This window comes from Limulus polyphemus, unplaced genomic scaffold, assembly GCF_000517525.1.
Source record: "Limulus polyphemus unplaced genomic scaffold, Limulus_polyphemus-2.1.2 Scaffold378, whole genome shotgun sequence".
In the NCBI taxonomy this organism is placed as follows: domain Eukaryota; kingdom Metazoa; phylum Arthropoda; class Merostomata; order Xiphosura; family Limulidae; genus Limulus; species Limulus polyphemus.
The window spans coordinates 308338-326220 of NW_013665988.1; the positions used below are offsets into that span (position 1 = coordinate 308338).

The 17883-nt window shown below is 32.1% G+C and overlaps 1 protein-coding gene across 1 annotated transcript in view; it reads left to right on the top strand.

Moving 5' to 3' along the window:
* The window catches only part of LOC106457823 (solute carrier family 40 member 1-like), a 24047-nt gene extending 6424 nt beyond the window's left edge, over positions 1-17623 (top strand). The window contains exons 4-8 of the mRNA XM_013917274.2: positions 4824-5066; positions 9111-9326; positions 10561-10740; positions 13865-14323; positions 15455-17623. Coding sequence (XP_013772728.2) covers positions 4824-5066; positions 9111-9326; positions 10561-10740; positions 13865-14323; positions 15455-16059 — 1703 coding nt within the window. The 3' untranslated portion in view covers positions 16060-17623. The remainder of the gene's footprint in view (positions 1-4823; positions 5067-9110; positions 9327-10560; positions 10741-13864; positions 14324-15454) is intronic.
* The last annotated feature ends 260 nt before the right edge of the window (positions 17624-17883 follow it).

Genomic DNA, 17883 nt, shown 5'->3' on the forward strand with positions numbered 1-17883 from the left:
AAAAAAATTAAATTAAGAATATCACAAGAAAAACTGCAGCCCAACATGAGGCCTTGTTTTTGATAATTGAAGAATGTAGAAGTTTGAATTGGTTGTTAAAAGTGCCTAACTAGCAATTGTTAGTGGGTTAACCATGTATCTTAGTTGATAGAACACTCATTTGGTGTATGAGAGGTCTCAGTTTCAAAATTCAGATTGAGGAAATAAAAAATTGAAATTGTTACAAGATAAATTGCTGTCCAACTACTATTTATCCCATGACTCTGAGGGCATGCCTTATTTGGGAGAAGGGAAAAATCTGGTAATTTGAGTTGGTAAAAAAAAAGAAGTCTTACTAGTAAGCAGGAGTGGTTTAACCCTTTAGCTCAGTTGGTAGAGCACTCACCTGGCATGCAAAATGTCTCATGTTCAAATCCATCTGAGTAAATGATAAAAAATAAAATTGAAATTACCACAATAATATTGTATTTTAGAGAGAAAAGTGTTTACTTTCATATTTGTTCTCACTTGTAAATATAGTTAATTTTGAAAATTCGTCAAACTGAAAGGTTTTGCTAATTATCTTAGTCTTTCATAAAAACGATTCCAAAGCTAAGGATTAGTATGTTAAAACATTTAAATGTACATGTAATAAATTGTAGAGGTAGAAATCTATAAAGGTGGTGCTACTTTTGAAGGAAAAAGGAAATGAATGGGAAGTCATACTGTCCCCTCACAAAAGTTTTGTAATTTTCAATGAAAATGGTGGAACTTGGTGGTATCTGAGGCTTTTTTTACACCTTTTAAGTATGTTTTATACATATATGGGTGTAGATTGGGTGTGTGTGTGTGTAATCCACACACCCCTGCCTATGTGTATGCTACTTAAGGTGTATATTTCCAATAAATTAAGCTTCTTACATAGTCTGGTCTATACTTAGCTGTGTAAATTTAGCTCAGCTTTCTAAGATAACTCATTGAAACAAATATTAAATGAAATATATTGAAATAAAACTCCAGTAAACAATTAGCTAAGATTCATGTAACTATGGTAAATCATTTAACATTAAATCTAAATGCCCTGCATAAGCTCAGTCATAGCTCATTGGCTCCTGATATGAGACTAGAATACAATAAGTTATAGATCTCCCCAAAGTACTATTAAACTTGTCTAACATTATCTACAATTTACACCAGGTGTCTGACTAAAGTCTCTTTATACTGACAAAATTTCCTAATGATGTTTAGGCTCCACAAATGATGAAAAAAGTTTTCTAAGTGTGGTCCAAAAGATACTGACATTTTTCCATAACATGGATTTAAAACAAGTAGGGAACACATACTCGTACATTACATATAGTATTTGTGTGTTTGATAAAGTGTTCAGTGTCATATGAATTGACAACATTTTTTAAATTAACTTCTTCTGAGATATGTTGGATAACATAAATGAACTTGCAGAGTTATTTTGATAGCTGTTTTAAAGGACAGGTGTTTAGGTTGAACTTTAATAAAGGCTTTTGATTCAGCTCTTTATAAAATGTCAAGGAAAGGTAAAAAAATAATTAATTCTTATAAACTCATTCAAAGTTGTATTTATTGGTGCTACCTCTACTTGATTTATTCTATTCTGCATTGAGAAAAATCTAAACCTTACAGAAGACTTTTTTGTACTGCAAGTAGATGTTTCCATAAGTTACAATATAAATGGGGAATTATATGATTGTAATAATAAGTAGGCAAACAATGATTTATAAACATAATGGAAGAATTTTGGTGATGGTGAAGCATACTACATGTTTTGACAAAACATTGGTCCATCTTCTTCGGGTATAATCAGTGCTAAGTAAACAAGGTTTATATTTTGTCAAGTGTATTAATGGTGAACAGACCTTGCCAAATAATACTGATGTTGTAAATGATCTCTCACTAAACCATGATAATGGCCCTTGCAACATCAGCTGTATTTGGCAAGGTCTATTCACCATTCATACACTTGACCTCTACCTATATCCTGTCATTTGCTGACACCATTTCCTTCACATTTAATCCCTGTGCATTTTGTCTTTGTAACTATATACAAACCTTGTGTTGCTTAGCACAGACCATACCTAAAAAAGTTAGTCCAATGTTCTGTCAAAACATGTAGTATGTTCCACCATCAATAAAATTCTTCCCTGTTCTTATAAATCGTTATTTGCCTACCTATTATTATATTAGCATAATGTGCATCCTTACTGAAGTATGTGATTGTATTGAGAACACATGTTATTAACTAGTGAAAACCATTGAACTAGAAGTTCTATTCATTATTCATGACATTTAAGAAACATGTATTAGTGAAAAGTTCTTAATACAGTAAGCAACAGTATCTGAAAGTTCAAACTGAAAACAACAATGCTTAGTTTTATTTAAAAGGAGCAACTTGAAACTGTCCCTTTTAGGTATCTCATTGATTTTACTTTCAAATGTAAGGAATCAAAATTGTATGTAAATCATAAAATGTTTCTGTACAGTATTATAATCATATATGCTGATTCAGGTATATTATTTGCCACTCTAATGCTGATCCTGTGTTTTAAAATTATGTTACTGTAGATTGGTGTTATAATTATTTGAGGTTTTTAAAAACTTATTTAAGAGGAAAAGAAGTAATATTTATTACTTTTTATAAGGCTTTTGTTAGGTCTCACTTAGAATATTGTACTTAACATTGTTTTTTTCTTATTCTATGAAAATATTCAAATGTTGAAAAGAGTGCAGAGAAAGACTTCTCACATTACTTTAAGTTGTATGTATAGACTGAAACACCAGAAAGAAAAGAATGAGCCAAGAAGTGCTTTTGTAATTATAATGACTTTTAAATAGACAAACAAAACTAGAAAATTTTAGAGAATAAACATGCCTTGTTGCTTTTCAAGATTGCTTTTCACCCTTCTCACTCAAGTTGTAAACAAGGAATTGTACAAGTAGTCTCTACACTAAAACAATTTACTACGTCAATCCAAAGAAGTCAAACATATTTCGAACATGTATTATTTCTAAAAATAAGCTGATTGCTCAATAATTTAGTGAATTTTTAATTAATTAATTTTACATTTTCAATTTCTTATTTTCCATCGATTGTTCATTAAATTCCATCTACTACACAGCACAAGAACTTGTATTTGATACATTTGCTTTTAGAATCTACCTTTCATTTTTAAAGGAATCTCAATAGTATAGTTCAAGAAAAATTAATTTACTTTTATTCTGTATTAAACTAAATTGAGCACTTACTACAGTGTATATTTTAATACTTATACGTTATTGAATATTGTTCTTTACTAAAACAACTTTATCATATAAAAATGATTTAATTATATTTTTAACTTGACTCTGTATCAAAAAACAAAAAAAGCTGATATTGGTTAAGAAGAGGAATTTTTTTGCAAGAGGGCTGAAATTATTTTTATAATATGGGACTGTTTAAGTCTTGGAGGAAAGTGAAGTGTCAGTCTGTTTGAGATAATGAGTGGGAAAAAGAAGTCCAAAATGTAGGATTTTTTGGACGTGTATGAACTTATGATTTTGTTGTTCTTTAACCAGAATAATAAGAGCTCAATGTCAGGTCAATATCACACTTCTCCATTGTTTAACTGCATGTTAAGTAATATATTTTTCATCATTAAAAACAAAAAATAAATATTCTGGAAATATATTTGACCCCCTCTCTCCTATCAAATTTAAGTATTTTTCATTTTATTTTTAAAGATTTTACCACTACAGTCTGCATGCATTTCTCAGTAATGAGATAGCTATACATTTATATCAGCTGTCTTTGATTGTATAAAGTTTCCTAAACATATGTGTACTTTTATACTAGAGAGGTTAAAAATTTATTCCATGCTCTATGGAAGTCAGTGCTCAATCTTTGAGGTTGCTACCAAATTCTTAAAAAAGACTGGTTATATGTTAGAACCAAAATAAGGAAGGCTTTAATGTATCAGCACATTTCAGTTGAGTTGCAGCTACAAACATTTATATGTATATCATGTTTAGTACAAGCTAAAATGTTTTGCTACTCAGGGAAAAAAAAGAAAGACGAAAACATCAATGGAGTTTTATTTTTAACATTATTGTTAGATAAAACAAATTTATCTGACTAAAAACCCAAAGATACAATGTTTTAAAGCATTTTTTTCAAATACAAATACTTGCATATTTATGAAGCATAATGTCCTTTAATTACTGAAATAATGATGTTCAAAATTATATTTTTAAGATTTTTCTTAATGTGACTAAATACTCGATTAGTACTAATTTCTTGGCATAGTTTCTTATACTTTTACACCCATGTTTAATTACAGTTTTATTTCTAAGCATATTTAATCACAAGGCTAAAAAAAATTCATATTTGGTAACTTATATTACAACACAAATCATGATTAAATTGCAGAATGTTGGATTAATTCTTGTTTCTGTGGGACAAATAAGAAAGAAATCTGACAATGAAGAAATTATATTCAGTTGTAGAAAAAAAACCTGAGAATGAAATTACCTGGCTGTTCAGTCAACTTCTCAACATTAGGAAGAATTGCATTATAAAAATATATAAAATACATTTAGCTCTGTATTTATTTTGTTGACTGTATATACATTTATGAATGACTAAATAAATTTCTAGTATCATTGTTTACTAAATCAAAGGCATTCCTTGATTTATATGTATTTTTGTATACGAGTGAATGGTATTCTTTGATATTGTATCATTACATTTTCATTGAGTTGTAATACAGGCTATACTTTCTTTGCTCTTGATTACTTTTTGGGCTGTATGGTAATTATATTCATTGGTTTTACAGCTGCTAGGATGTCACTGATTATTCAAAATGGTGTTGTTGTTATATGTGCTACTATTTTATGCCTGGTCTTGATCTTTGAGGAAAATCAAGTGCAAGCATTGAAGAGATGGTTTGAGGTCATCTGTCAAATGATTGTAGTTGTGCTTGCTGTTATTACAAGATTGTCTAGCATGGCCACAGCTATCTGTATTGAAAAAGATTGGCCTGTTGTAATAGCAGCTGGGAGAAAGGATAACCTTGCAGGTAAGAGATTAGTAGTACCTGCAATAACACAAAATGAAAAACAATTGAGGTGGAAAGGTATATAAAAAATACCGTCAGATATAAGAGATGAGCAAAAAATTAAACTAAAAGATCTGTAGTCTAATGTATTTTGTATCACAAATATTAATTAAATTGTGTTACAGTAGTTTACTAGCTCTGGGTGTGTTCTAAACTCTAACTTTGAAGTTTTAGTTCTGCATATGTATATTTATGTGGTGCTAAAACTTTATATATAGTGTTTTAGATAAACAGTAGGCTCATTATCCTACAGAGCTGACAGGTTCTGGTATTGAAAAAACAAAGGACTGGGTGATGACCTGTGGGAGACTGAAAATAGATTTGAAATGCTATTGTTTATACATCTAATTCTTAGTCCATAGTGGACAAATTAATTGGAAACCCAAGAATAAAATGTGTAGAGTAACATTATCTTTATTCCAAAGTTTAGAGGTTTGTTGAGAGACAGTTGAGATTAGAAGAAGGTAAACATATAATGCAATGAAGAATGTGTTTGTGTTGCAAACAGAAAAATAAAAGTAAAGTAAAATTATGTATTTGACTTCTTTGGGATCAATCCAGTTTTTCACTCTCTTACCAAGTTACAATTTTTTTACCTGATAAATTCAGATTTTAGTCATTCATTCTAAATATATTTGGAAACATTGTTTCTTAAAACTTTGGAAAAGGTGTAAAAAAATAAAATCTCTTCCATTTATTCTGATACAGTCTTACATCCTCACACACAAAGCTATCTCAATCTTCTTCTGAGCATTCCTAAAACAATTTCACAATCAATGCACCAGTCTATGTACCTCATACATTTTGCACCATATATGAACATGTACATATCATGTGACTACTCTCCACCAATAGTATTGTGCCACCTATATTGGTTCAGCTAGCTCACTTTGCTATTATTGCTAAATCTTTGCTTTCTCGATTGGCACTGTATTGTTTAGACATGTGTTTTTTTTTCATGTGGCTACCATTTATGAATGTGCTTCTTTGTCATTTCAATTTTTTTTACTGTGTTTGCATTTATTTCTTGTTACCAAATTATAAGTGATCTTAATATGAATTTGAGATCAATGTTTCAACTACGGAAATTCCCGTTGTAGTCAAAAATGTTACTGGTACATCTTCCCAGGATTTGGGTTCAACTTTATCTGCAGAGGAGGTACAAGCCTTAATTCACAGGGAGATAGATTTATATGTTTGGCCAATGATTTCTTCTTCTTTTCAATGTGACAATCTTTCCAAGGAAGAATACAATCAATGGGAAGACAATTTGGACTATTTTGTTTTCAGGAACCTTCTTATTTTGGTCTGTCTCACTCTACACCTCTTTAGGAGTTTTCACCTTCCACCAGTTACCTTGCCACAACATCATTCATGTTGGTGGAGAATTATTCTTCTCCTCCTTTCTTTGTATTGCTTCTAGTTCTCCCAAGGAACCTGTACACTTCACACCTGGTTGATATACCCATGGTAGACGCAGTTCAGATGCCCTTTGTGTGGCTTTGTCCTTAATTACACACAGGAGAGTTAAGTATTTCACGTCATCAGTGTTCGGTCTTTGATAAGTCAGATATTTATGTGTCTTTTGTCATCTGAGTTACATTAGATGAATTGTAAGCTATATATTGATTATTACTTTTTCTTTTTTTAGGAAAATTTAATTGTTTTGTACTTTATAGACTTGGCAAGTTTCGTGGGTTAGTTCCTTATTAATAAATACTTTAACTAGGCATGTTTCAGTAGTTTGTAAGTTACATATCATTACTATTGGTAATATGTAATTCATTGTTCTATCTGATTAATTGTTTTTGTCATTGTTAACTATGTGCCTTATCGTCCTAATTTTCATAAGTGTAGGACTTAATTATGTGTCTTTTGTTATGTAGGTTACTATAGATGAATTGTAAGTGTGATTTATATTATTAATGTGTTTTTTAGGTGATATTATTCACTTTCTACATTTGTTATTATTACATACTTTGTGGACTAGGTAAATTTAGATGGTTTGTCCATATGATATTTGTAAGTACTTTGTTCTACCTGAATAATTTTTTTTTCATCATTGTTCATAATGTGCCTTATCATTGTAATTTTTGTCAGTGTAGGACTTAAATTTTTGTTTTGCTTGGTTCCATTGCTAATGCATTCATTTCTTTCCTGTTTGCAGGGCTAAGTTTTGCTTTGGCTCCTTTTTCTACGTTCATGATTCCAGAAACCTCATTTTTTCCTCGTAATCTAGAATTCACTGTTCTTCCCCACAGTGGTCAAATAGCTGATAGTTATTTATTGCTCTAAATCGAGTTTTCCAGTTTGGGGCTCTACCGTTTGGACTAACCTACATTCTTTAATTGTTTTGTTGAGGGGGGGGATTATAATCTCTTGCTCGACATCTTCTCTCTATGAGTCTTTGTACTCTTCTTTCTATGGATAACTGGCTTCTGCTTGCTTCTTCCTTTTCACATCTCAGAGACCACACTCATCTGCTTCTAAAAGAAGCAGCAGGGGTGGGATTCCTGATGACAGTGGGGAAGTCCATTCTTACCCCCACTCAATACCCCATTCATTCAGGGGGTTACTTCATTCCAACCTTAGTTGGGCCCAGCCTTCTCTTCATCTTAGGGTTTGGAGCAAGTAGTTCACAAGTCCCTCACCTCACATTTCTTACTGCTTGAGATGTTCTATCTCTTTGGGGATGTGGGCTTCCTTGGAAGCTCTCATACTCATGGGTCAGGCTCATATGCATTCACTGTGGTGGACACTCCTATATCAGTGGAACTTCTTCTTGGATCCCTTGAACCACCCTTGAACCACCCTTTTACCCTTCCTTCACCAATCAGAGCTGACCTGGCTGGGTGGTTAGACAGAGACCAGACCATAGTGTGGGTGCCGCTTACTCCACCTTGTCTGAATTTACATCTATTCACTGACTCATCTTTAGAGGGTTGTAGTTCTTACCTTAACTCCTGGGAGATTTCCGGTTTCTGGTCGATCAGGGATTCTTTTCTCCATATTTCCATTCACAAGCCTTTAGCAGTTCATCGAGCTTTGTCCCACTTCCTTTCTCTCTTCACCCTTCTTCCCCACTGCTGGTGTTCTTCTTTTGGAGTCTGCCAATTCTTGAAAGCGAAGATTGAGTGGAAATAGCAGAGGGAGCTAGCTGCACTAATATAGTTGGTGCAGTAGTATTGGCGAAGAGTAGTCATGTGATATTTACATGTTCAGAAATGGTGTGAAATTAATGGGGTATATAGACCGGTGCACTGATTGGGAAGGGTTCAGAGGAGGGCTACTAGGATGATTTCATAGATGGACAGTTTATCCTAATTAAGATCCCATACTCTTGAGGAAAGCAGGGTATGAGGTTATCTTACTGAAGTTTACAAGCTTTTCTAGGAGATCAATAGAATATAAGACTCTGATTTCTTTGTTTTCTATTTTAAAGGTAATAAGACAAGAGGACACAAGTTTAAGAAGTGGATAATATAGACTATAGGATACAGTAAAGATATTTGTAGTTTTCTGACAGGCTTATTGAATGAGTTGCCATTGAAAGTAGTGGTGGTTGGCACTGTACAAGTGTTTATGAGTGGAACTGATTTCCTGAAAAATAAAGGGTGGGTTAACATTTCCTTTCTGTAAGAACAGTCGTGAAGAACCACACAGTCCCTTGGTGTCCGTATGTTATGGAATAACAACTTAAACCAACATGTACCATTCTGTACTCCTTAGCAGGGTGTCGTTTGTATCAATGAGCTCTATCTGAGCTTGAACTTAGACTAGAAAATACTGTCTTAGTTTCTAAGTTTAGCAGTACAGGACTTGTATAATCTAAATATGTTAGTAAGATATGTGACATACGATAAGTATCAATAAACATATGTACTTTCTAGGCTTTTTTGTTTGCTACCATACTTGTTACTTGAGAAATATTTTGTGTAAAACATGTTTCTAATGAATACAGTATACATATACTGCATATATATCAATGTATGGTATTTTGTTTAGAAATAAATGCAGCTACAAGACGTATAGACCTAGTGTCAAAGCTGTTGGCTCCTTTAGTTGTGGGTCAGGTGATGACCATTTCCATGGTGACAGCAGCAATCTTCCTGGCCCTGTGGAACATTCTATCTGTTGCTGTGGAATACTGGTTACTTTGGCTGATTTACCAAGGATGTCCACAGTTAGCTTTAAAAAGGAACAAGCGTCAGGAGAAAAAAGGTATGTTGTAAGCTACCAGACTAGTTTCTTATTGTTTATAACAGAATTTTTAATATTCATAAATGAGATTGAATGAAGAACTAATCTAGCTGTAACTTTAAAAACATTTATTCAGATAGACATGGAAGACTTGAAGATGAGATTAAAATGTAAGATACACATGAACTACAAGAACCACTATTATATGCATTTTGAGCCTCTGTACATGAGGTCTCAACAGTCTTTAATTAATTTTCTATGGAAATTGTTTAGGTAAAGCTTTTCTTTCTTGTTCAATTTAGAACAGCAAATTCATTTAAATTTGGAATAAAAACTACATTTAAAACAATTCTAAAATTTAAATACATGTATGCTGTTAGATTGTTGATTTAAATACTAAAACCTTCTTTACTGTTAAAAGTTGTGTACTTGAGAATGATTGAACCATTGATTGGAATATTGAACCTGATCTAAAAAATAATTTTCCTTTCTATAAAGGCTGTAACTTGTAATAAAATCTACATTTAAAACAGTAGTAGAAGTATAACCTTAGGGTGTGAAAATACTTGACCAACTAGGCTCAAGTGTACTGTGATTTTATCAGTACTGCATACAGTTTTTTTCTGGTTTTTTAACATATTAACTGGTAAAGTTGCTAGTGACATTTTGTGATGTATTGTAGCTTTTTACTGTGTTTCTGTACTAATATACTAATATTGCTAGGTCATTTTAATATATGGTCTAAATATTGACAAAAGTACAATAAAATATATTTAAATGTATAGATGATGTAAACTATGATAAAAGCAATTGATCGGAAGAAAATTTCTCCAGAGCTTTAACGTTTATTTGCATCCCTGTATAATATTGATTCATTATATAATTTTATGTACCACGAAAATATTCAGTGGATATTTTGGCTTACACATTATCACTGTTAGTCTGTTATGTACTTCTTAGAAAAGATGGCTAAAGATAATTAGTTTAATCCAAATGTTTCCATTTCATGAGCCTATTGATTACCATTTTAAAGAAATGTTACTTTGAATATAGTTTTACACCATATCTAACAGTTTTTTTGTTTACTTGCCTTTCATTTCACAAAGTTGCTGATGAAAGGTTATACTCTTATAAAACTGTTTGAACTCATTGGCATGGAATATTATGGAAAATCCACTAACATCATGTTGTACTTCAAGAATTTTATACAATATTGGTGAAGACATATTTTAGATATTAATTCCTGTTCTGGTAGACATGGATTCCGAAGCTGATGAACCAACAGTTATGAAATCCACCTCTAGGAGACGTTGCCCCTCTTGTATTAGGTATTTCCATGGGTGGCAAACATATTTCCAACAAGAAGTGTTTCCTGCAGGAATTGGATTGGCCCTACTGTATATGACAGTCTTGGGATTTGATAGCATTACTGTTGGTAAGTACATGTACAGTAAAGTGTTAGTTTTATATCAAAACCAGGTATTAACCTGAATGATAATTAAGATTATACTAGATAACCACTATAATTATCAGACTGTTATTTTATTCATTACATTTTTGATTAAGATACAGTGAACTTTGAAAGAGTATTTTCAATGATCATATCTATGCGTGTGTATCTCTAACATTCTATAACATTTAAGGAAAATAAGTGGGTCTGTTGGTTTTTTGAGCTGTCTCATCCATTTAAACAAAAAAAGAACAATTTAAAAAATTATCGAATCTTCTCATAAAATTACTGCATCTACCACATCTGAAACAAACCATTCCAAAAGCCAACCACCTTGTTAACAAAGTAAAGCTGTCTAAGGTGAAGATGACTCCTATCTGGCAAAAATTTATATTTGTTTCCTGTTGACTTACCATTCTCACCAATAAATGGACAAAGATGATACATCAGTATTATCAATTCCCTTAATAATCTTGAACACCTCAATTAGATCCTATTTATTATTTTTTTTCAAGGGAAAGACAATTTGAAAGATCTTAACCTGGCCTTGAACGACAACCTTTCCATCCCAGGTATCATTCTAGTAGCTCTCCTTTGAAACTTTTCCAATAATTCAATGACCTTATTTAGGTAAAGAGCCTAAGAATGAACAAAATACTCCAACTGAGGCTTAAGTAATGATCTATACAATAAAATTATAACCTGTTTAGACTTGTATTTAATATTTCTGTAAGTATAACTCCAACTCCTACTTCCCTACCACTAGCAACAGCACACTGTTTAGATGGCTTAACAGACTGATCAAACAGAGCACCATAATCTTTTTCTTCCATAATACTATTAAGGTTATTCCCATCAAATGTACTTATAGTTCAAATTGATGATATCCTACATGCATTGCCTTGCATTTATTATAACTAAAAGCCTTCTACTGTTTATTTGTCTTACTCTTTTTGTGAAGCAGCAGCATGCTCATAGCCAGCAACATCCAAGGGCTTAATATCATTAGCAAGTATAAGAGCAATTTATGTACCATTTCTTTATATATGTTATTGATGTAAATCAAGCAAAAAAGAAAAAAAAAGGTCCCACTGAGCCCTCAGGTATCCCACTTGTGATATTAATTCAGTAGTTGTGTATCTATATATTTTAAAATATGTTTGAATAATGCATCAAAAAATCATCCTAATAGTTAGTGTCTTCAGATAGCTGTCTACTCCAGAGGATGTTTTGTTGCTGCTTGTTGGGCACCTTCAGGAAAATTTGATTTTTGGGGAGAGAGTGTAGTATGTCAAATGTATATATCAACATTTGCTTTATGCAGAACGCTTCTTTACTTAACATGCCAGAGTTGTGAAAACATTATATCTTTAAGGTAAAGGTGGCTAATAGTTTGTCGTAGTGCTTGGTTCTAGACAAGTAACCTTTGAAACTTAATATTTGATATCACTAAATCTTTAGATGGAAGCATTTTTAATGTGTATATATTTTTTATCAAATATATTTTTTTTCAGACTTCACAGGGACTTCATTAATTAAAAGTGAAACACCTAAGACAAACACAGTGTGACATTGTGAACATATAGTTTATTGTTGTGTTGTATGTTATTAATATCCTCTATTGTTTATTCACAAACTATCTTGATCATAAATATTCACCACTCACAAAAAGCATTTATTAAGTTACTGTAAATGTTTTGATTTCTTTTTCTTTTCTTTTGATGGTTTTGTAAGTTATTCCTGTATCTTATATGTGAAGGAACTCTCATTAGCTCAGCCACTGAAAGTGATGGAGGTTATATTTTCAGCCTTGTGTGTGTGTGTGTTTGTTTGTGTGTGTATATGTTTGTGTGTTTGTGAGCAGAATTTCTTGAAAATGTCTGAATGGATTTGGACAAAAGTTGGTATATATTTGGACTATGACCCATCTTAGAAGTGATTAGCTTTTGGAGGGTCAAAGGTCAAGGTCACATCAAAAATCCTATCTGTTAACATGGGGACTGATTTTTCACACTATTTTGGCTCTGTAACTCAGTCAAAAATTATTGGATTTTGGTGAAACTTGGTGGAAATATGTAGAATATTATTACTCCTTTTCTGTGTCTGTTGGTAAAGATGAACATATGAACATAGTCTCATATTTTTTGAGAGCCAAATATGATTAATGTTACATGGTAGAGGCATGCACTCTACTGAGTGCCCTTCTAGTGTTTTATGTGTTTTTGTATGTTTTTAATCAGTTAAATTTACTGTAAATGAGCTGTTACAGGCAAATAATTATTAAAATAATAGATATTCCCTTTTAGAAGATTTAATGACTTCTCTGTAAATAGAATGTAATTGCTTTTGGTAATAATAATAAGATATAAATATAAGAAACATATCTTGTAGTCAGGTGCTATCCAAAGGTCAAAGTGATGTTACAGAATATATACATTTTTTCTGTACGTGTATTTTTTGTGAATTATGTAAGTAAAGTTTTTCATAATAAAAAATTAGTATATAAGCTTTTTTTGTACATGAAATCTCAACATTTATCTTTTTTTTTTCACAATTAAAATATTTCATTTTTGGCTGTCACATACTATAAGTCAAGAGTAAATATAGTCACTTAAGCTTAGTTATCCATGTGAATAAAAAAAAGGTGAAATTTTCAATTTGAGATACCTACTGAGGAGATATTTAGTATATTTGATATAAAATGTTCCACACGAAAGAGTTGCAGATTGAAGAATAATCAGTTATGTACCAAAGATACATATTTGTAAGTGGAATAAGTTGTTATGCAGATGAAAATTTCTGAAAGATAATCAAATGCTATGTTGTTTTGTTAATAGCCCATAGAAATTTGAGTGAAGTAAATTGAATTAAGAAACAACCATGATTTATGACACATACTTTTGACATTGCCAGACTTTGAATTATACTGTGTTAGGAGTGTCCTTAATAAGAACCATCAGCTTGTTTAAAAATATTTTTCCTTGAGTAATGTTTTTGTTTAAGTCATTGTAATAAAGAATTATGATATGTGAGAGAAGTGTAGTATTAAACATTAGTGGTGGAACACATTTAAAGAATCAGTGTAGATTTTTTTCTTTTTGATTTTCAGGGTATGTTTATACACAGGGGGTGTCAGAAGGAATGATGGGAGGAATGAGTGGTTTGACTGGGCTTGTGGGTGTACTTGGAACATTATGCTATCCTCAACTTCGCAACAGGATTGGCCTGGAGAGGACAGGGCTGTTTGGATATTTTCTAGAAGTGACTTGTCTGATATTTTGTGTAGCATCAGTATGGGCACCAGGTAGTCCATTTGATCCATTCTTCACTGGACATCCTAAAGAGAGAGTCAGTGACCTACATGAGAAGTTAAACCTTACTCATACACAGCTGATTGTTTTCAACAGTTCTGGAGAAATGAGTTCTGTGGCCATCTGGGAAACAACTACTGGTCAACCTGAAAATTCTTCATTCATTGCAACTGCTGGTGTAAAGCTAGAGAGCTCCAGCCATCAGGAATATACAGCTGTTGCACTCTTTCTTACTGGAATTATAAGTGCAAGATTTGGTAAGTATTAATGTTTGTTATTCAAATACTACACATAGTGTAAGATATGATTAAAACTTGCTGTAAACATTCTTCACACAAAACTAAACTTATTGTAATGAAATTTTCAGTAGGAAAAACCAATAGACATCCATGAAAGATTGTAACAGTTTAATTCAAACAAATAATTTAGACCATTTTTCATACTGTGTTAGCAATTTCAGTGATTTTTATGCAACACTTTGCAAGTCCCATGGAATACTGCAATGTAGTTTAAGATGGCAAATTTGGATTTTGGAATTTTTCTGTAAATAATAGTTATTTTACAAATGATCTATTGAATTTGTCATGATGTACTTTTTTAAGTGTTGATTGACATGTAAGCTGTTAAATGGATTCTGATGAAAAAGTAAAACATTCTTCCTCAAATTTATTTGTTTTGGTTAAGTTACCATATTTTTCTGACTATTTCATCTGTATTGCAGTTTGCATTTTATTGCTTTTCAGTGTTTAATGATTAAGTTATTTTGTCAATTTCCTGTCTTTGCAAGAGGAAGAACAGGTTCGTCAATGTGATATATTTCTTAGCTAATGTAGTGGAATAAAAATAAAAGTTTTTCTCATTTTTCTTCCATTAGGACTAATTATAAAGAATGTTATTATAATTTAACTAGCTTTTCAACCTGATGCTTAAACATTAGACACTGATGTTGCAATATAGATTCTAGGCAACTCATCAGGGTACGTTCTTTCAGTTATGTTGCACTTGAGAAAAAGTAGTTTTAAAGATAGAAGAATCAGTCGAGAGAGTTCACATCAACTTGTATACAAATGTTCACTGTTAAGGTGTATATTGTGTATGTTGCTAAAAACTTGTACTTCTCAGAGAACATTTTTTTACTATTTGATGTGAACTCTTTCAACTGATTCTGATTCTATTTTTAATGATTTGTTTTATTTGTAAATTATTGACTTGATGGTTCACTGTGTACAGTGAATTATCTTAATATGATTTTAAAACCATGAATTTGATGATTCTTTGTCAAAGGTTTGTGGACTGCTGATTTTAAATGTATGGTATTATTTCCATTTTTTTTTGTGAAAATTTGCCTTGAGAGTGTTTCATGGACTTCATAATCTATTTTATGATAGGCTTGTGGATTGCTGACCTGACTGTGAACCAAATTTTCCAGGAACTGGTAGAAGAGACAGAGCTGGGGGTCATCAATGGGGTACAATATAGCACCAATATGACCATGGATCTTTTGAAATTTCTTTTGGTTATTGCAGTCCCTTGGATAGAGACTTTTGGAATTTTAGTGATTTTGTCCTTTATCTTTGTCTGCTTAGGATGGATTTCCTATGCTGTCTTCTCAAGAAAGCGACGTGGTCACTTGTTCCACTTTGAGTTATTCTCTCCTTGTGCTACCCAGTGTGCTAGCCACCCCCACTTTCATCATCATCCCCACCCCCCATTTCTTTTTGGCATGCCTTTAGAAGTAGAGGCGATAAAACAGCCACCAGAGCTGCATCATTCCAATGAAATGCAGGAGACACCAAGTTTTGAAGAAATAGATCTGTGTGATGACCATGCTCATGTTCAGGAGATAACCACTTCCACAAGTAAAGAAGGTCCTCTGGTCAGATTCACCAGGTTCTGGACCAGGAAAGATGTTAAAAATAACAATACACAAGCTCAAAATGGTGACCCTGTGAATCTCCCACTACATTCATCACAAGATGAATCATCTGTTTAAGCTACATTGAATTGCTTATTCAGGTTTCAGTGATTCAATTGTATAAGCTAAATTGAGCTTCTTTTTTTTCTAAGCTTAATTTAACTTTAAGGATCTAATTATTTCAATGATAGACCAAGTTGGTTTTATGAGTTGTTACATAATTAATTTACACTACTTTAAAGGTTGTACTATGTGTTGGCCAAGTTGATGTTGTTAGCTTAATTTCTCTTGGGATTTAAGAATGGTTTACTACTTGAGCTTTAAAAACTTGCATATGTTGGGTTTCAAGGTTTGCACTTACTATTATTGAACTTGGACCCCAGTGTGTGTTAAGTTGGAGTGAGCTTTAAGGATTAAAATCTTTATAAACTGGGTTTAATGGGTTGTTCTCTTTCTAGGTCTTAGAGCAGTGGTTCTTAACCTTATTTGGCTGCAACCCAAATTCTGGCTGCAAGGCTAGCTCAGTGACCCATGACTTCAAATAGACCCCCTGGCACAGTCACTGGAGAGCCTTGGTGACCCATTTTTGGGTCACAACCGAAGAGTTAAGAACTACTGACGACTTAGAAAATAAAGTGTACGTTCTATGTTAAGCTATATATAAATTTATGTTGTTATTTAATCTTAGTTTGTTGTGCTGTGTAGAGGCTAAGGTAAATTTTAAAGCTTTCAAAGGCTGTTTGTTGATTAAATTAAATTTACCTGTTGAACAGCTTTTCCCCCAGTTGTTATAAGATCATTGGACCATGATTAAAGAAGAACAAGAAGTTACTTTAAAAGTTTAATACTATTATATTTTGTTTAATAATTTATATAGATGACTTTACTTATTTTCATATACAAGGAATTAATGGCAATTTAGTTTCTTGTGATTTTTACAAGTAAAACTTTTTATGTTGTGATAATAAATTTAGTCATGTATGTTATGTTGAAAAGATTTTATAACTTGGCTGATTGTTGATGTGTATGAATAATTCTGGAATAGATACCAAAATCTTCAGAGCTACGCAGAACAAAGGTTATGAGATAGAAAATTTGATCTTCATGTATCAATAATGAACAATTGCTTTTCAACAAGATTTTTTTCTTCTTGTTTCCTAAGATTCATGATTAGAAAAGTTTATTTAAGACCAGTGGAGCTTAACAGCATGAGGCAAAACAGATATAAGATCAAATATTTTAGTTTAGTTTGTTTTATTTCTCCAATTTTACAATAAAAATTGGTGAATAGTTCAGCAACTTGAACGTTTGCCATAAAGATGTAAAGATTCACGTCTGATTATTTTCTTGTGAAGTTAGTGTGACCTTTTTGCCAACTGTATATACTAAAATGTTTATCAATAAATTTTCTGGTATGCAGGGGGTGGGGGACACTTAAATTTATTTAGGTTACTATATGGTGAGTTAAAAAGGACATATAACCCCCATAAATATTAGATACACATTACCATTATAAGAGGCCTAACTATATTTCTTTGATTTGCTAACCCAAGATGTACTGATGAACCTTGAATAAGTGAAACTGCAGTCCACATCAGAGGGTGCAGCAAATCAAAGAATGCATTAGGTCTCTATGTCACAGATTATATTTTCAATTTTACCTTTGTTGTAATGAAAATAAATCTGTAATGTAATCCTTAAACAGTTGGTCCACTGTATAATACAGAATAATATATTAGGCACAATGCCATAATATTATTCACACACCTAAATTAATTTAGGTTACTATATGTTGAGTTAAAATTGACTTATAAAACCTAGTAAATATCTTAGAATGTTTTCTAATAAAGTGAAAACTTAAAACTGGGCAGGATTCAAACTCGCAACTTTGGTAACCAGGAA